The sequence below is a fragment of the Colletotrichum higginsianum genome, chromosome 10 (genome assembly GCF_001672515.1).
Source record: "Colletotrichum higginsianum IMI 349063 chromosome 10, whole genome shotgun sequence".
In the NCBI taxonomy this organism is placed as follows: Eukaryota; Fungi; Ascomycota; class Sordariomycetes; order Glomerellales; family Glomerellaceae; genus Colletotrichum; species Colletotrichum higginsianum.
The window spans coordinates 2089952-2108669 of record NC_030962.1 but is presented as its reverse complement, the minus strand read 5'-3'; the positions used below and the strand labels follow the sequence as shown (position 1 = coordinate 2108669).

Below are 18718 nucleotides of genomic sequence, written 5' to 3'. Positions count from 1 at the left end.
GCACAGCGCATATTTATCAAAAAGCTTACGGATTCGTTCTACTTCCAGTGGAACCAAACGATACCAAAGGACTGGCCAACATGGAACCATGTTTGGTTCCCGATCATGTTTTATTTTCTCTTCACTTCGTCTCTCTCTAATCGGCGGCTCGCACTGAAAGCATTGCATGCACAATGGCGTTCGGCATGGAGCATTTTATACCACGATGGCTCAGTTTTTCTTACTTGGCGCGGGCAGGAAGGCGGCAGTCGTACGTGATCAGAGGCAGGAACATGCGGACAGGAGGAAAGGGACCAAGACGGCGTGTCATAATGAAAGCATGGTGTAGATATATCGTTGAACAGTCTATGCTTGTGTATATTGTACGTTGAACACGAAGAGGCTGCATGGTTTGGGAAAGCATGTTGCTACGGACGTGATGAAGTTCAAAGGATCGCAATCGCTAGGGCGTAAAGAAGAATCCATGCATTTTTATCTTTTGATCACAAGTTTTAAGCCCCCCCCCCCCCCCCCCCCCCCCCTTTTTTTTTTTCCCTTCCTGTGCAAGTACGCATGTGGTGTCATCGGAAGAGCAAATTATTATTGTCATCGGATTTGCCTGTTTGGAAGAGGTGCAAGTGTCAAATCCTTCCAGAGAAGCAACTGATGTAATTGAAATATCCGGAGTCCGGGGGCGCTTTGACAGCCACGCTATTTAGACATTCGAAAACCAGGCGGCTTGCTGTTAGTCTGATCACAAGAGGCTTGGGGAAAGGGAGCGAACGCCATCTCCATGAACTCAAGGTGTCCTCTGTTGATGGCGATCCGAGCTCGGGTTGCGGGCCGTGTACACGTTTGCTCATTGCAAGGAACGTCCTAGCAGCAAGTAGCATCCACATCATCTGCCTAGTCACCTCGAGGCGTACCATCATCGGTATGTGTTCACCTTTGGTCAAGTTGGATATCCGGGGGGGGATGGGATCAGTAAACTCGCTCCCCGATAGGAAGGCCAGGTGAGTGAATAGAATAGGGCTCATGACGCGACCAGCGGCCACAGCCCCATCGTCACAATGAAGTCAGAGATCGGACGAACCCACGCGTTCACGTCAGACCCGCGTGTTGCGCTCGCAGCCCCACACCGGCGCCGGCACATGAGGGACGCGGGACCGTCCTCTCTGTTTGAGGGTTCCAGCACCCACGCCGCCCCACTCTTGTTCTGGAAAAACCTACAGGTACTGACTCAATCTTTCTCCGCCGGGTCCAGGCCCCGTCAGGACACTCGCGCGAAATAAGTAGTAACAATTCCCCCTGAAGCATCATTCAGTCTCTATGGCTCAGTCGGTAGAGCGTTGGTCTCATATTTCTTCATCAATATGACCCTGCCTTGAGGTCGGGACATCCAAAGGTCGCAAGTTCGAGCCTTGCTAGGGACATTCAATTTTTGCACTGCCTCTTGCTTCAATTTGTTTTCCATGGTCGGCTTGTTTTCTTTATCTGAGCGATTTCGTTTCGCCTTCCTTTTTACATACCGTGTGTATCACACTTAGGGGGTGGTGCGTACATCTCGAGAAGCTTCACTCACGAATGACCAACAGGCGGTGGATGCGTTGCAATGTATGGCTCGAAAGATGTCACACGAGTGGTGGTTATAGGATTGAACCAAGGCGGAATCAAGCTAGGGATACTTTTGGTCAACCGAACTGAATATTTCCATACAGCACTTCGCCCCGGGCTGTTTGCACGCCATGTCATCCGCTCCACAACTAACGTCTCAGACGTTTCCCGTACCATTGACCGAACCAGTGCTGGCATCGCTGCTAGCTGGGGTTTCTTCTCTCGCTGACAGAGACTGCCCATCTGCCTCAAGGCAAGGCATCAGCACAGGAACGACAACGCCCTGTCGGATTGCCTCGTAGATCCGTGAGATACTGTGGCCGATGGTGCTGCTCTGCACTTCCCTGAGACCCTGATGGAACGGAAGCCCCAGTTTGCCACGGACAATGCCGAACAGGAGTGCTGACCCCTGACCCAGCCCTTCGAGATGCACAGCATCAATGTCTACCGATTTGGACTCGTTGGTCGTGGGATTGTTGGATGGGTCTTCCAACCATGCCTCCATGTTTTGACGAAGCTTTTCTTGAACATCAAGAACAGCCTTGACTGACACGAAGTCGATTGTTCCATGCATGACGAGATCCATGACGTGAGATGTGACTTTGGAGGCCACAAATGAGCAGCGCCGCACATGACTGAGCTTGTTTGCTTCATACCACCAACTCCGAGTCAAGTCATCCAGACCGAAGGTCAACTTCGTCAGATGAGCACTGTTCAATCCTAACTTATTTTCATTCAGAATCGCGGACATGGACGTCGACCTGAGAAATCTTTCGTGGTAATCACGCAAGTCAGCTGCCTGACAGCAGACAAACAGGTGAGCAGCGCACATGTGTGAGAGGACGTCGACAGCTTCCATAGTCCGCCGGCCTGAGAGGAAAGCGAGGGAGTTGATGCCTTGATTGTGCATCTCTGCCGACTGAATATGAGAAGAGACGGGATGGGCAAGAGATGCCAGTTCCGACATGTAAGCGCCCATGTTGACGTCAATGCCCTTCATGGTGTAAGATTCATCGGGGTCTCCAAAGACCAGATTTGGATCGAGGCCGTTGTTCGTCGCTGGGTTGATCAGCTCTGAGCACTGCGAAAAGAGCATGCGGCCAATCATCTGGAGCGCTGTTCTTGTCTTATCCATGGCAGAAGTGATGGCAGTTGCCTGAAAGTTACCTCCGGAGTAAATTTCCCCAGCGGCATGGTCGTTGTGTGTGCCGATATCAATGACTGGGTTGTCGGATGTCGAGTTGAGTTCCACCTCAATCTGGCGTTGCGCAAGAGCAAGATCCTCGAGGTAGGGGCCTATCCACTGCGGTGCCGTCCTTGTCGAATACCTATCTTGCCACAGGCCCTGTCCAGTCCGCTTCTTGGTGTCGAGACCAACCACAAAGTTCGACGACTGAAGGAAACTTCGAATGTTGCGTGCTGCTTCCACCTGTCCGGTGTGGGGTCGGATCCTGTGTATGAACTCGTTTGCCCACTCAACGTTTCCGAGAAGACAATCAGCAGTGAAACCCGTCAGCGCCTGTGCAATTACTGCAAGTTGATTCGCTTCATGAATGACCAGGCTAGCCAATGCGGCAGAGGGAGCAGTTCCGTTGATCAGGCCAAGACCCTCCTTCGGCTGCAGTTCAACGGGCTGGATGCCGCATTGCTTCAAGGCATCGCAGGCGGGCATGACCTTCCTGTCATCGCCTGATCCGACGGTGACCGAGATATTGGGGTCCCCGACCAGTGCTCCTGCGATATAGGATAGAGGCATTAAATCTCCAGACGCCGAGATGGTTCCTCGCAGGGGCACCATGGGTGTGATGTCGTGTTGGATCAGGCTGAGGAGGGTTTCGACAACCACGATCCTGACGGCACTGTGGCCCCGAAGGTTCTGGTTGGCTCTGACGACCATGGCGGCCTTCACCCAGGCTGAGGGGACGACGTGTGATTGTCCATCTTGGTCGATCTGGCCCCGTGCCAAGTCCGAGGCGGTGATGATTGCGCTCTGCGTGTGCTGTAGCAACGAGATTTGGAGTTTCTTGAGTTGCTCCGTCCGTGAGTCGGCACTCCCACCAAAACCCGTGTTGACGCCGTACACAACCCACCCGCTATCGATGTGGTGGTCAAGGACCCGGATGCTCTGGAGAATCCTCTTCTGGATTTCCGGGTCGTTCTTGACGTGAGGTGTAAGTCCATGACGAGCAACAGCGACTACAGTAGCGACGTCAAGACTATCGCCATCCAAAGCAAGATCTGCACTGGGATACTGTAATTCTCGAAGCTTTTCTAGCTGATCCCTCAGAGCCGAGGCGTGCGAAGACTCGAGGCCCTTCGGCATTGTCATCTTCGCGGTTGTCGTATGGGAGGCGGGAACCAATTGATTTGTCAGTCCTGTTTAGGGGTCAGAATGAGAGGGAGAAATGATATGTATAATGAGACGCGAAAACTTGCCAGACTCAAGAGGGCGCAGCTAAAAGAGTGCATGGGAGTGCGTAGTGTCATACGATATTTAGGATGCAGTGTTGTATAAATAGACGGTGGACAGTTGGAGGTGAATCGCCGACAAATACATCATGAATGTTGGCGACAGCGTGGCGCAGGAGGAGGGTTGGATTTGAACACTGCCCTGGATGTTTTGCAGGCAGGATCGGGATTCTCCTACTATAGCAGCAGCAACGCCGAGTCTAGATCCAATCTAGTCCTGATTTCCTTCATGTCATCCTTGCCCGTCCGACTGAAGTCAACAGGCGTGTCCCACCTCTTGAGTCCCTTCAGCACCAACCCCCTCATCTGAGTTGACAACAGCTGGAAAGTGCCTCAGTGTAAATATGGCGCAGATTGCGGTGGGAGCGGAAGAAACCGATTCGGCGCCACTCGCCGCCAGGCCAAGGGTGGTCGTACATGTCACACATGCATCGTCATCTGCTTTGGAGTGTCTCGCCGCGAGATCCTGCCTTATTCTGTCGCCGTTTAGCAGCAGTGCAGAAGCATGAGTAGATATGGCCGAATGGCGACATAAGCTGCCCCATGGGCCGGTTTAACCAAGTGAATTAGGAACACTTGTCCATAAGTATACAAGTAGTTACGTAGAGAAATAATGATGATCTTAGCGGAGCGGGAGGCAAATATTTGATCGCAATGTCACTGCTTGAAATGATACATGCGTGGGTAGAACTGCCTGCCCCTCATCCTCAACCATTCCTATCTACCTAGATACCTAGGTAAGTAGGTAGGTACCCGCCATCGCTTCTCAGTGGGTAAGGGTGCCTGGAGAGCGTATCAGGGGCTTGTAGGTAAGCGATCGGCTCGCGGGGCTCCGGTCAGGCACCTTCCAGGAAAGCAAACCGGACGGTGCCCCACAACCACGTCCGCCTGCCTGCTCTGGGGGATGCCTAGGTAACTAGGTACTTTTAGGTCCGCTCGCTCACATTCAGCTCCACTGCCACTTTCTCACCTCATGTTGTGCAATTCACCCACACTAACCGATAACAAAGCCAGCCAGAAAGATTCCAACGACCCCTACGGCTGCTACTTGCTGGCTGAGCCATAATATCCGTTGGTAGAAATTACAGTGTCTCTGCAAGCATCGACAATGGCGACAGACCCTACCTCACCCGGCATACCGAGGTCAGGCTCGGCCTCACCAGCGCCAGCAACCATCCCGGATCGTTCAGCCTCTCCCGAGATACCGCTTACCATGTCCGCCTCGGCCATTCTTACAGCTCAACCGCCAGATGTCGCTTCTGCCTTGGCCAGTGCTGGCGAGTACCCGTCAGACAAAGTCGTCGTCAAGTTCAAGGCTGTCGGAAACGCCCCTCTCCTCGCCCGGGGCGTAGCCAAAATCTCGTCTACTCAGACGTTCCATACCGTCATCTGGTATCTGCGCAAGAGACTCAAGCTCCAGGAATCAGACAGCGTCTTCTGCTACGTCAACGACTCTTTCGCGCCCTCTCTCGACGAGATCCTTGGCAACTTGCACAACGTGAGTTACAGACACTGAAACTTTGTCACGGGAACTCTTGCTAACGTATTGCACCAGTGTTTCAGAGACTCAAGTGGTCAACTTGTCATTTCTTACGCCATGAACCCAGCATTTGGCTGAGGCCCAGCAAGCACGCTGTTGAATGGTATCCTACGTCTGGCCAAATGATGCAAATGCCTCCGCCTATAACCCCCCAAAACACCGGTAATGCAGCCCGAATCTAATGCTATGCGATGCTCTAGCAGCTGACAGTCAACAGCTTCTTACAATTTTTCCAGAGTATCGGAAAACGCCTCGAGCTCCTCCTTCGAGATGGGGTATGTATGCTCCGGCGCAGGGTACTGCCGGCTCTTCACTTCGTCGCGGTAGGTCTCAATGGCCTTGAGACTCTCGCCCCAGACGTTGCCGTACTTCTTGACAAACTTGGGCAGGAAACGCCCGGGAGGAAAGTTCCCGGTCATGTCGACTTGCACCAAGACCTGGCCCGAGCAGCCATTGCCAGCGCCGATGCCGATAGTGGGGACCGACAGCTTCTCAGTAACGAGCGTAGCCACCTCGGCGGGGACGGCTTCAACGACCATAGCAAAGGCGCCAGCCTCCTGCACGGCCAGCGCATCCTCGAGGAGCTTGAGAGCGCCGCCGGACGTCTTGCCCTGGACTCTGAAGCCTCCCAGCGAGTTCTGTCTTTGCGGCGTCAAGCCCACGTGGCCGAGGACAGGGATGCCCGCGGACGTGATCTTTCGGATGGTCGACGCCATTTCCTTGCCGCCCTCGAGCTTGACGCCTTGCACGCGGCCCTCCTTGACAAAGCGGATGGCCGTCTCCAAGGCCTGCTCCGGGGCAATCTCATAACTGCCCATGGGCAAATCGCCGACCTGTTTCCGAATGAGTTGAGAGGTCTCAGGGGTTGAAATGCAGGGCGTTAAGCACTTACAGTAAAGGCGGATTTGGTGGCCCTCGCAACAGAGCGGCAATGCAGCAGCATTTCGTCAACGACAACCTCGCTTGTGTCTTCCATGCCAAGAGCAACCATGGCCAGGCTGTCGCCTACTAGGATTATATCCATGCCAGCATGGTCCGCAACGTGAGCGCTGGGGAAGTCGTGCGCGGTGATAACTGTGATTGGCTCGCGCTTCCTGTACAGATTGCGCAGGGAACCAATGGTGACTTTTTTCCTCTGGTTCGCAAGAGGCGTGCCCATGGGGGAATGCGAGCTCTGTCGTATCTGGGGTTGTCGCATCGCGGCGGGACAAGCGGGCCACATCAGAGACGCTGCTGTTGAGGGTCGCGTGATTCTGAGTACAGATGCACACGACCTCAGACAGGTACTTCGGATAATAGGGCGAGACATGTGTCTGGTCAAGTACTTTTTTTTTTTTTTTGAAGGAATTTAGTGCATAAGATGCAATGAGCGAACGCGGGCGATAAGGGCTATGGGAAGATGCAAAATCAATGGCGGTGGTCGCGTGATGATTTTTTCTTCTTTTAAAAAACGTGTGGATGAAAGTTTCGAAAGTGGTTGATGTTTAGGGCGAAGCGCATGTTTTATTGTTCAAGTCATGATGGTTTTTGCTGCGTAGAATTGAGTATCTCCAAAAATTACCCGTGGTGTTTTGTTCCCGCCGCTTCGCTAGGACAGAGAATAAGAGTGGGGGTGTATTCCTTCCCAAGCGCATGTTAACCACCTAGTTATCTACCTAGGTGCTGGACGACGGTGGATAGTCCGAGTCCGGTCCAACCCAAAGAGCCACCATCATTGGCCGGTTTCTGGTCGAGGCGCTGTGGTTGGCATGTCTGCCGCACCCTTCTTCCCCACGGCCCAGTGTCTTACCCCACCAGGGAATAGTGAGCCGTCCTGTGCTTTACAGTGCACTCTGCCGTTCCTCCTCAGTCACAGAGCTGATTTTGGGGCCGAGACCGAGGCAAGTTTGCCTCGGGCCCGGCGGTAGACCATCTGATCTCGGCTCTTCGCAGGGGCGGCGCTGGAGAAGTCCAAGGTTCCCTTCTTTAGCCCGGGCAGTCAGCTCGGCTTGCAGGCATGTTGTCCGCCTGACCTAACTTTTCCAATGATGTTTGATTTGTCCTTTTGCCGCAGGGGCCGCGGAGTATTCCCCAACACGGAACCATTCCTAGATAACTTCATATCGCTGTAAGAGATAGCTGGAGTCGGGAGAGTATCTGCTATCTATCATGTAGAACCCACCCGCACACGGTGTTCTTCTTACTGAGGTGGCTTGTGACAGTGGGTGCCTAGTCTTCCGCTGTCCGTAGTCCGTACTGAGTATGCATCTGTGGTGTTGCCGTGATACGACGGGTTATTCCTTGTAGACAATACCCATGGGTCTGGCGGCAGCGACTCTGAAGGTGTTGCCCATCCGGCACAGAATGATTACATCATGTTCGCGCCCTCATGAGTCGACATGACTGATGATCTTGCGCTCCTGACAGCGATTGAGTAATGAGCTTCATACTGTCTCTACGAACTGGGCCCAAAATGTGGTGTACTCAGTCCCCTTCTTCCCGGATACAATGTACTAGTCTTTGAGCCATCCCGAGAACCCTTGTTTCCCAGTCACTTCCTACAGCCCTCCCACCCCCTTCTTCTTTTTTCCTTTTTGCATTGTTTCCTGCGACAAAGGAAGATTCACGTTGTCTTACTTTTCATTTCAGGCTAGTGCAACACCTAAGTATCCGTAGGAACTGGAAAGCTCCGAGTTTAGCCGCTTAATCTTCGGACCCACCTTGCCCCTTATCGTTAACACTTATCAGCAATGGTCCGGGATCGCCCACATCATCATTGCGCGTGACTTGGCGTCAGGAACCCGATCCGACCTCCTCTTCTTCCTCCCCTCTTTGCAACCAACATCTTTCCTTCCGATTTCAAAACCAAGCCCGACGTACACTGCTTTCCCACAACCAGAGCCGAATCTATTACCCACGACAAGCTCAGGCATACAAGACCTTTTGCGCAGACAACGAACCATCACCCCCCGAAGCGATCTTGGGCCAACTGCCGAGCCCGGGCATCTAAGCGTTCTCCAAACACCCCGCCCCGCGCGCAACCGACAAGATGAGTAGCCCACGCAGAAGAATCGAGACTGATGTAAGACCAAAACACCTACCTTGGCTTACGACTGCATGGAGTTCCGAGTGACTGATAGCTATGTCTTTCTTGCCCAGGTTATGAAGTACAGTCGCCTATGTCACGCCACGACGTTGATGGCCAGCTAACCTGATCTAGGATGTGCGAACCGCCAACAAGCCCTTCTTTGTTTTCTAAACTGACCCGTGTAGGCTGATGAGTGACTATGAGGTCACCTTGGTGAATGACAACAGTAAGTTTTCCTTTTGCCACCGCTCCTCAGCTTCCAGCCCTCGCGACTAACACGCCCAAGTGTAAGGTCAAGATACATCGATCGACATCCACTCACCCTAACGATTAAACACAGGCAGGAGTTCTATGTGCGATTCAAGGGGCCTACCGAGAGTCAGTACTACATAACTTCAAGTAATACTTTGCCATGTTGACATTGCGCAGCTCCGTTTGAAGGCGGCGTATGGAAGGTCCATGTCGAACTCCCCGACCAATACCCCTACAAGTCGCCGAGCATCGGATTCGTGAACCGCATCTTCCACCCCAATATTGACGAGCTGTGAGTAGCAAACATTCGAGAGGGGCCCGCATACCAAGCTGAAAGAAATTGGACGAGGAAACTGATTGAGCGAAATTGCGTAGATCGGGTTCAGTCTGTCTGGATGTTATCAACCAGACCTGGTCACCCATGTTCGACATGATCAACATTTTCGAGGTCTTCCTGCCCCAGCTTCTTCGGTACCCGAACCCGACAGATCCCCTTAACGGCGAGGCGGCGGCTCTGATGATAAGGGAACCCAAGAGCTACGACGCCAAAGTAAAGGGTGCGTGGAGAACATCCATGCATAAGGGAGGTTGTGAAGAAGCCTCGCTGACCAAACGAATGCAGAGTATGTACAAAAGTACGCGAGCAAAGATGCCGCCGACGAGGCCGGTGCCGAGAGCGACGACGACGATGACATGTCCTCCGTCGGCAGTTTCGGGGACGATGATGAGGAACCGGCCGGTCGACTGGACGATGTATGAAGACGTAAACGACTTTGGAAGTGGACCTCAGCTAGAAGAGCATTCATGGAACTGGCGTCGCAGGAAACTTATATCCCACAGGTTTCGATTGGTCTTTGCATTCTTCCACCCTCCCTGTCCCGCTCTTAAGAAATGGCGGCCGGGAGTTTCGTTTTCAATTTTTTGTTTTTGTTTTTGTTTTTGGGTTTAATGGACAAGGCAGGGCATTTTAGGGGTATCAACCTTGGAGTTCTACACGAGACGGAATAGCACGAGGCGCGAACTGAATTACAACTACGGTCATGCCTTGAACAGCGAGATCTGACCGATGGAGATGGGGAGGCGTGTCAGCACACTCATACTACCCCAGATTGGATCCCTGGTTATCCGTACAAGTCGGCCCAGTTGCTTCCGGAGCAATCAGATAGTCAAAAGATGTCGCATTCGCACATAGTGCTGGCCACTTTCCACTAGTGAACGTGGCTCGAATCGATTGTTCCGTTTAAAGGTTCAGAAATGCAAGGGCTTCTCTCGGCACCTGCCTACTACAAGACAGTGTGACACGCGGTCGCCAATGCCCCTTTCCCAGCTGCATTGTTCGGCATGCTTTTCGCATGTTATGAACATACCATTGTCACTCGTCTCAGTTCTTTTTTTTCCAGTAACGTTAAACCGAACCCTGGGTATCTTCATTCAGCACAGAACTTGCCCAAACGCCATATCCGTTTACCCAAAAGATCTCAATCCGACTCGGAACCATAACCCACTAGGGTTCTAGAGGCGGGCAGGCTAGGCCCGCCATCGCCAACGGGCTTTTGCGCCCCTTCTCTCACGCCCTTCCCCTCCTCCGCTTCGCGCTTCCGCTTCAATCCGGGAATCCTCGCCGGCGTCTTATCCGCCCTGGCCTCCGCCAGGAACGGATCCCGCGCCATGCGTGTGTTCCCGACGATCTCGGTCACGATGTCGTTTCTCCTCTTGGACGCGAGCAACGCCGCTTTGGGGGTCCCTCTGGGCAGACCTTTGCCGCCGGTCTTCTTGTTCTGCTTGTTCTCCCTTCCATCCGAGGCCCCCACCGCAGATGAGGAGAAAAGCGGCTTCGAGAGGGCTTTGTGCCCCGCGTCCCCGGCATCGTCGTCATCACCAGGCCCAAAATCCACCAGCCTCGCCCTCCGCACATCCTCCTCTGTCTCGGGGACGAGGTCAATGCCCAGGCTCATTCTGTCCTTCAAAGCCTCACCTACGGCGGCGTCCCTCTCGCGCTGGTGTCGTCCCGCGCGGAACGTGTTGCGCAGCGCCTTGTTGCGCGCGTAAGGGTCGTCCCACCGCTTCTTGGACATATCCTCGAGCTCGTCGATGCGCTCCGTCGCCCGCACGAGCTGCTCACGGTCCTCGATCGTCTTTTCGAGGCTCGCAAACGCACTGCTGCGCAGCTTCTGGCGTTCTTCGTCTGTCATAATGACCATCTCCCCCTCCCCCGGCGTCTTGTTGTTGTCGTCATCCCCAGTGTCGCGCTTCTTGGCCCCCGAGACAACTACGTACGCCGTGTTCTGCGGGTCCGTCCGGATCTCGACCCAGCCGCCGCAGTCGGCGTGGCGCATGCGGAACTGCCACACTGGCGTCGAGTGATAGCTGCCGACGCGCTTCTTCTCGGCGTTGAAGCGCACGCCCTGGCCGATAATTGTGGGCCTGGGGCAGGTGGAACACCAGATGGCATAGGGCATCTCGAAGCGGACCGTGAGGATACCGGACGAGGCGAGTTTGGAGGCGCGGGCGCCGAGGGCATGTTTGCCGTGGAGCTTGTTGCCCGAGGTGGTGCCTTCGAGGTCCGGGGGGACATAGCGTCCCATGTTGAAGCCCTGCATCTTGGGCGGTCGTGTGAGGAAGAGTGGCTGGTTGATAGAAGCCTGGTGAGTTGGTTAGGACGTTCGAATTCGGTAGAGGGGTTGGAAGTCGTCGTGGACAGGCGCCGGCGGCGCCGGCGGGCAAATGTCGACCGGGGATGAGTTCTTTCGGGGCCGTGGTTTTTTTTGGAGGTGGCATATCGGAGATGGGTGGAGTTGTTGGCGGGCGCGTGCCTAGAACTTCAAGCGCGGGGCATCGGGATTACGTAACACAGATTTCAACGAAATGCTCCTGAACAAACGCTCCTCTTCGAACTGCGAGGTGCCGCTGGCGGCACCGACTGCATCCTGGAGGCCGCGTCTCATTCGGGGCCACACAGATGCAGCAGCTACGGTCGAACAGATCCTCTGACCCTTTCGGGTGCATACGTACAGCCGATGCTTTCCGTCTCCGAGGAATGCAAGGTTGAGATGATCTCGCCGCCATTCTTTGAAGGCGAGGCTGATGGGCAAATGTCACCATCGATTGCGTGATTTGCTCTCGGATATTTGAGGCGTTGCTCCCCGCTTACAGGGCGACTTTGAGAGCTTCGACGACCCACGTGGACTCTTTGACGTTCGGCAAGAATACTCTGCCATCGGATATTGATCGTCATCGTTGGCGCTTTGGTAGCAGCTCGAGGATCACAATCATCAAAATACACCTCAACGACTGTTTCGCCAACTCCACCACGTCTCACCGAACAGAGTGCCAAGGCTGGTGTGCTCCTCTGGCATTTTCAAAAAGGTCGGAAACCTGTAAGCGGTCTGTGGCCCTGCAAACCCGCCTGTCTTCATTCTCAAAACCCTCAATAATCTCACGGGCCCAACAACCACGAAGAATTCCCTTTTAGAATACTGTTCCGCGCTCTTCCAGGAAGCAACACGATCAGCCCTCCATTTATCGCGACTTCTTTGCTCGACGAAAAGTTGTCGATTCCTGCGCGCATCCGGCCGGGACAGAACCGAAAGGTGGCACCAGCGGCGAGGTTAGAAGGCTCATCACACATCGCATCGAGCCACTCAAGCACGTCGAGATTTCAAGAAACATCAACCTGGTCCATCTACAGGCAGCAAGGTGTGTCATTTATATCCAAAAGCTTTGATATCTATCCTAGGATGTATGCATCGCTCAGCATCCCGAGGAGGAGAAAGAAGAAAGAAAAGGCGCCATATCTCTCTGTTTTCCCGCTCCAAAAATGATGGACGGTATAAATACCCAAAGAGTTTGCGCCGGCAACCAGTGATGGCGGTTCGCTCCCTTTCTTTGCATCGTCGAACCCATAACAAAAATCTCAAGTCCAAATGTCATCAAGATGGGGGTTGTGGGCGGCAGACGTCTTTCTCCCTTCCCTCTCTCCGTTACCCTCTTTTTGTCAACACCGTCGTTTGCCCGCCGCCCAGTACCCCCCAGTGGTATCCCGCAGATCATTATGCACTTCCATTCCCCATCAATGCCAACCAAAAGACCACCCGTTCCCACCAAAGTACAGACCATCTAGGGGAATGTCCACTCAAGTGAGCGTGTCGTCTCTTCGTGATGTCATTATTCCTCGGCTTCCCGCCCTGTTGCATGCCTTATTCGGCCTAACCCGCCATACCCGCCGTCGGGGCGAATGTCTCGTACATTTCGTCGTCGCTGCTGTCGTCGCTTATCGGGCTCTGAGCATTGCTTACATCGGCGCTTTGAAATCCACTGAACCCTCCCAAGGTCATCGTCGGTGGGGCGCTTTGCCCCAAGGCAAGCAAACTGTTACCAGCGAAGCTGCTACTCATGCTGCCAGGTCCGATATCCACAACGCTGCCGCTGCGGCTCATCGATGGCTTTTCGGGGAGCTTTTTGAGGAGGCCGGTTGAAATGTCGAGCATAGTCATGGCGAACTCCGTCAGGCCCTTGCCTTCGCCAGGTTTGGAGCTCACGGAAAGAGTCCAGCGGTATTCTCCCAAACGCCTTCGATACCAGTCGGCTTCTTCTCTTCCCGGCGACGTCGCCCACAAGAGAGAACCAAACGTGCCGATGAGGGCGAAGTTGGTCTTGGATGCGAAATACCAAAAAGAGCGCAGATGGAATGAGTTCAAACGATTGACGAAGTCCATCGCGGAGATGAGCCGTGCCTTTGCCGCACTTCGGCAAATGTGTTGAACGTACGGATCGACGGCCGACCCGGTAGCTTCGAGCGAGCGGATGATGCGGCGATGGAGAGTAATCTCAGCAGCAAAGTAGGCCAGGTGGAGGTATCCTATGCTCGACAGACGGTTGGCGGGAGTCGGGTTCGTCGAATACGTGTTGTCCATGCGGATCGCTGCCGGCAGGCTGGCATACCACTCCTTGAGCTTCAGCTGGATAGGCTTCGCCATGCCCAGAACTAGGTGCGTGCCTTGGCCGCCGGCGTTGGTAACGGTTTGCATCGCTTGCAACGAGTAAAAGGTATCGAGGATCTCGGCGAGTATTTGCGACAGCTGTACCATCTGGCTGAAAAGAGTTCGGCCACGCTCGATCTCCAGCTTCTCCTCTACATCGTTCTCGTCCCATTCAACATCGGGAAAGTCGTGCTGTGTGAGTGGCTGTACTCCCCAGTTGGAAGAGAAAATGTGCGACGGCCGGCCGTGTACAAGGGAGCCCCATTTGTCCTGCATGTACAAGGCCCAGGCGAGGCGTTTCCGCAGTCCCTTTTCCCAAGGTGGTATCTTCCAATGCGTGCAGTCGAGATGAAGGCCGAGTTCCTGGGCGATGGCTACAAGCTGGGCTGTCGGAGCCCACTGGTCGCCCTCGGGTCGCTGGGAGAGGAGAAGTCCGGCCTGGATGGTGGACAGTTTCGGCCGGTACATGGCGTCGGCCAGAGTGGTGCGGATCATACGTTCCAAGTTAGGGATGTTTGGGCGAGGGACTCGGGCAAGGTCTTCATCGTGCTCCCACCAGTTAATGGCAAACAAGTAGACAGCGGCCAGCAGACAAGGCGAAAACTCGCGATAGCTGCGTTCGTACTTTTCCAGAAAGACAGTCTTTTGTATGATGGGAAAGGCAGGATGGACGATGCGGAAATACAGGTCTACCAGCCTGCGGCCATGTGGCCTCACGAGATTCTCAATCTCCTCGACATCCTCGAGGACGTGCTCGTGACCCGGCGTGTTGGAGTCGGGCAGCAGGAGGAACGTGTCGTCTTCGCTGACCTTTCGCAGGGTGCCGCGCGCCAAGAGGCTCTCGTCCTGGGGGTTGAAGGGTGAGAGGTTGATGAGAGATGGCTCGAAATCGGTCGTCGGGCCAATGTACTGGCTGAAGCGGTCGTTCTGGAGACCCAGCGTCCGCTTCAGCAGAGTCGGGCCTCCGACATTAGCCATGTCTTCGAGAAAGGAGCTGCTCCCGGTAGTGCTGGAGAGGCTGGGCTGGTGTTGCTTTCGCCTTCTGATATCCGTCTTGGCTGGTGAACTGATGGACCAATCACGTGTCAGAGATTAAGGTTTCGTTATCAGACGTGCCCCTTGACCGTGGCGTGCCACCCATGGCTGCCCAAGAAACATGGAGCGGGCGCAAAATAAAGAAAAGAAGACAACGGAGGGCGATCTGGCTCTGACGGGGAGAGGGGGGACAATGGGTAGAGATAGAGATTTGGGTGGGGAACATGCCGTGTGTTTTGAGTTGAGGGAGAGGAAGAGGGAGTGCGAGCGAATGGCGTGAGAAGGAAAATGGGCAGACCGACCTTCTTTTACCACTATCGTCAAAGTCGCCGTTTAGCTTGCGTTTTCTAGGCTGGGGACTGTTGAGCAGGGAGCAATCAGAGCCGCTAGCCTGGCAGGGTATGCAGCTATCTTCGTCGTCGCTCACGATGCACTTGACCCTAGACCGATGGCAGAATTCGCAAGGGCTGAGAGATCGAGTTGTGTAGGAGCCAACAGACTCGGCCATGTCTCGTCCAGGCATGCTGCCGCGGAAAAGCTCAAGGTTCGCGAAGCTGTCCTGGCGGTACGAGTTTTGGCGGCGGGGAGGCTTGGGAGCGATGGCGATGGGGGCTGTTCTCATGACAGCACTCGGGTTGGACATGATGGGCAGACGCTGGCAATAGAGAGAAAGCTATGTATATACGGACAGGGCTGGGCCGACGACGCAGGGGAGACGGAGGGACGGACAGACCCGGCTCGTCAAGACGGGGTTCCGGGCCCTGGTCTGATCTGGAGATTGGGGATGAGGGGGATGAAGGGGGTGTGAGTTACTCCAGTGTCGACCGGAGATATGAAGATGGTGATAGGACGATAGGCTTCCCGGAGGACTCAGTAAGGAGAGAGTCTAGGTAGGCAGGCAACCACACTCGCTGGCATGAGCACTGAGCAACGGGGACCCACGGCGCGCGGTAGAGAGGCAAGTGATGTAATGTTGCTGCGTTCCTGGCTCTTTGCTCGTTTGGACTTTGGGACCGCCACCGAGGAGGTGAGGGCAAAATGTGATATCTGCGGGCGGGTTGAGATGAGATTCGGAATTCTGTGCGTAGCACACGAATGCAGGACGCGGCAAACAAGATTGGTTGGTGAGCGGTAATCCGATCTCGCCGAGTTCTGATGGGTGAGCCTGTATTGTAACACAAAACAGCTGACGGGCCACGACAGGGCTAGATAACGCTACGGCGCGCCGAGGCCGAACGGTTGGAGATAAGGCCGCTTGGGTCGACAAGTAAGGTGGTATGTAGGTAGTGGGCAAGTTGAGGCAGACGGACGACGGCCGGTAGCGATTGCGAGGTTTTGTTGTGCTTGATGGGGGCTAGGGGGCCGGAAGGTGAGATGCGACTACTGTAGGCAGAGCAGAGGTGCGGAACAACCAAGACCACGCGAGGATTGTGTGCAAGGTGGGAAGAGTAAGGTTGACAGGTACCGGTTCCGTAAGGAGGATGGATGGATGGATGTGAGCGTCTTGTCGTAGTGCCGGGTGCCAGGGGTACGAGATAAGCGGCAACGGGGATTAGAAACGGCACGCGCTGGACTCGACTTCCTTGTCTATTGCTTGAGAGAGCGCAGAGAGTGGGTGCAGTGTGAGGCCGAGTGGTCCCCTAGTTAGATCTGGGGTGGGATGCAGAGGTCCGAGGGGGTCTGCGCCGCCCGGTTGAGGCCCTTGGGGGAAGAGATAAGGTCGCGAGGGCCGCAGTGGGAGTGGGCGAGCGGTTTGATTTGCGCCCGTTTTTGGTGATGGAAATGCGGTTGTAATTATGGTAGTGTTTCTTCGGAGGGCGGTCGGGGGGGGGGGGGGGGGGGGGGTGGCGGATGCAGGACCGATTTTGGGGCGCGGGAGGAAACAGAACGTTGGGATTGGACCGGGCCGGTTTCGATGGATCGATATCAGTGGGCTCAAGTAACGATGGAGGCAAGGATGAGATAAGCCTGGCTTATCGGTGTCATTGGGCAGCTGGGGAAGGACGTATATGTAAGAGGCAATGTTCTTTGTGGTTTGGCACTTCAAGTATCCATTATTGGACGGGCTTTGCACCGAACCCCTTGGGCATTACAGGCTTGTAACAGACGTTTTGTTGGAGACGGAATAATATCAAAATATGGAGACTGGGTGGCGAGGACGAGGGATAGGTAGCAAAAAGAGACAGAGTGTGTGTATGTGTGAGAATGGATGAAGGGGGGGGAGGAAAAAGGAGGGAGAGAAGAAGTGGAAGTGGGGGAAAAGGATAAGAGAGTGGCCAAGGAGGTTAAAAGAGTGTGTGTGAGGCGAAGGGGGAAGACAAAATGGATGGATGTTCCTCCTCGACTACCACTACAAGCACCAGTAACCAGACCGACCACGGATGGAGGAAGGACAAAAGAAAACCACCCTCAGAGAAAAGGCTATGCACTGGAGGGGGGGGGGGGGGGGATGCAAATGCAAATACAAATGGTTTATGTGTTCCCCCGTACAGCTGCCCCTCTTCGCGAATTTCTCAATCAGTTGTTTCGATCGACTGCTGTGTCGCCGTTCTTCAAGCCCGAAAAACAAAAAGGAGAACAGCAAGTACAGCAAGTACAGCACTGGATTAGAGAAGTTCGAGCCGAGGAGGGCTAGTAAGATTCTCCTGACCGCTGGCGGGCTACAGTATGTACATTGCGGTACCGTAGGGCTGGCCAGGGAATCAAAGGCAACGTACCCCCCCTTCACTCTGTATGGCACGCACGTCTCGCCTTGGTGGATGCAGAGATAGTGGAAGGGGTGTATTTTAAGAGGAGGCGAAAACAGTGACTGAAGTCTGGGTGACGGGCGGTCATGGACCGAGTGACGGACCAAGCGACCGAAAAAAGACATGGAGGAGAATGTCCCAAACCTTGGTCTCTTGGTCTGATGGGGTATGGGGATCAAGATGGGGGCCAGCCTTGGGCATGGGTATGGGCATGGGCAGCATAGGGTCAGTCGAGTGAGACGGGACGGGATGGGATGGGACGGACATGGGCTCACCTTCTGTCTCGTTCCCTCTTCCTTATCGTCTTCACCCGTTGAGGTAGTCTGCAGGCAGGCAGACAGACAAGCATGGCTTCGGTATCAAAGTCCTGACTCCTAGGAGACAAGTGACAAACGGCCGTGTGGGCGACAGATGCCACAGAGAACCTGGTTAACGAAACTTGGGAAAGAGAAACTGGGCAACAGAAGAGAAAGAGAGGGTCAACGGGGCTGTACCTCACCCAACACGGGGCAAGTGTCGAAAAGCCAAGTTGAGGCTGCCCAATGGCAAGCGATAAATTTGCCTTTTGGCTTCGGGGAATCGAACGACAAGGCGCGCGTCGATGCAGTGGCGGCGGTGGGAAAAAGTAGGGTAGGCAAAGGCAACAAGGTGTGGTAAGAGAAAGAGGCTGGGGAAGCTAAAGGAAAGTGACCAAGTGACCGATCGCTCAATGAGGGTGTTTTGCTGCAGGACTCGAAGTACCTAGGTAGATGAAGGGTCCGAAAGGTGGTATTTGATCACGTCCAGAACTAAACAAAATGCCAGGCGTCTTGATAGCGGCCGCTTCTGTACAATGAGAACGACGACGACGGACAATCGGCGACGTCGAGAACTGTAGAGGAGGGAAGGGGAGGGGTAGTTGAAGACACGCGGGGCTCGGCCGTTTTGGTTGATTCCGCGAGAGGTTGGACTCTTTGGCGACATTGGTGGGAAACAAGACAGGAGGAAGTTTCCCCACACACAAGCACATGGCATTTTCGCAGTCAGTCGAACTTGG

At 54.5% G+C, this 18718-nt stretch overlaps 7 protein-coding genes across 7 annotated transcripts; 3 read left to right on the top strand and 4 right to left on the bottom strand.

Annotated features, from left to right (window-relative positions):
* Window positions 1-1750: 1750 nt before the first annotated feature.
* CH63R_14109 (Phenylalanine ammonia-lyase) lies at window positions 1751-3922 on the bottom strand (the record flags this gene model as incomplete). Its single annotated transcript, XM_018309083.1, has 1 exon — window positions 1751-3922. One exon carries the CDS (start codon window positions 3920-3922, stop codon window positions 1751-1753), a length of 2172 nt encoding a protein of 723 aa, XP_018151401.1.
* Window positions 3923-5170: 1248 nt separating this feature from the next.
* CH63R_14108 (Ubiquitin-like protein ATG12) lies at window positions 5171-5680 on the top strand (the record flags this gene model as incomplete). Its single annotated transcript, XM_018309082.1, has 2 exons — window positions 5171-5560; window positions 5618-5680. The coding sequence occupies 2 exons, from the start codon at window positions 5171-5173 to the stop codon at window positions 5678-5680; spliced, it is 453 nt and encodes a 150-aa protein (XP_018151400.1).
* A 143-nt stretch (window positions 5681-5823) lies between these two features.
* On the bottom strand, window positions 5824-6800 carry CH63R_14107 (3-methyl-2-oxobutanoate hydroxymethyltransferase; the record flags this gene model as incomplete). Its single annotated transcript, XM_018309081.1, has 2 exons — window positions 5824-6435; window positions 6495-6800. The coding sequence occupies 2 exons, from the start codon at window positions 6798-6800 to the stop codon at window positions 5824-5826; spliced, it is 918 nt and encodes a 305-aa protein (XP_018151399.1).
* Window positions 6801-8630: 1830 nt separating this feature from the next.
* CH63R_14106 (Ubiquitin-conjugating enzyme) lies at window positions 8631-9217 on the top strand (the record flags this gene model as incomplete). The annotated part of the gene is made up of 3 exons (XM_018309080.1): window positions 8631-8663; window positions 9014-9047; window positions 9099-9217. 3 exons carry the CDS (start codon window positions 8631-8633, stop codon window positions 9215-9217), a joined length of 186 nt encoding a protein of 61 aa, XP_018151398.1.
* Window positions 9218-9342: 125 nt separating this feature from the next.
* Window positions 9343-9680, top strand: CH63R_14105 (Ubiquitin-conjugating enzyme; the record flags this gene model as incomplete). Its single annotated transcript, XM_018309079.1, has 2 exons — window positions 9343-9478; window positions 9544-9680. The coding sequence occupies 2 exons, from the start codon at window positions 9343-9345 to the stop codon at window positions 9678-9680; spliced, it is 273 nt and encodes a 90-aa protein (XP_018151397.1).
* Window positions 9681-10399: 719 nt separating this feature from the next.
* Window positions 10400-11521, bottom strand: CH63R_14104 (Duf455 domain protein; the record flags this gene model as incomplete). Its single annotated transcript, XM_018309078.1, has 1 exon — window positions 10400-11521. The coding sequence occupies one exon, from the start codon at window positions 11519-11521 to the stop codon at window positions 10400-10402; it is 1122 nt and encodes a 373-aa protein (XP_018151396.1).
* A 1605-nt stretch (window positions 11522-13126) lies between these two features.
* Window positions 13127-15578, bottom strand: CH63R_14103 (fungal specific transcription factor domain-containing protein; the record flags this gene model as incomplete). Its single annotated transcript, XM_018309077.1, has 2 exons — window positions 13127-14966; window positions 15238-15578. 2 exons carry the CDS (start codon window positions 15576-15578, stop codon window positions 13127-13129), a joined length of 2181 nt encoding a protein of 726 aa, XP_018151395.1.
* Between the last annotated feature and the right edge of the window lie 3140 nt (window positions 15579-18718).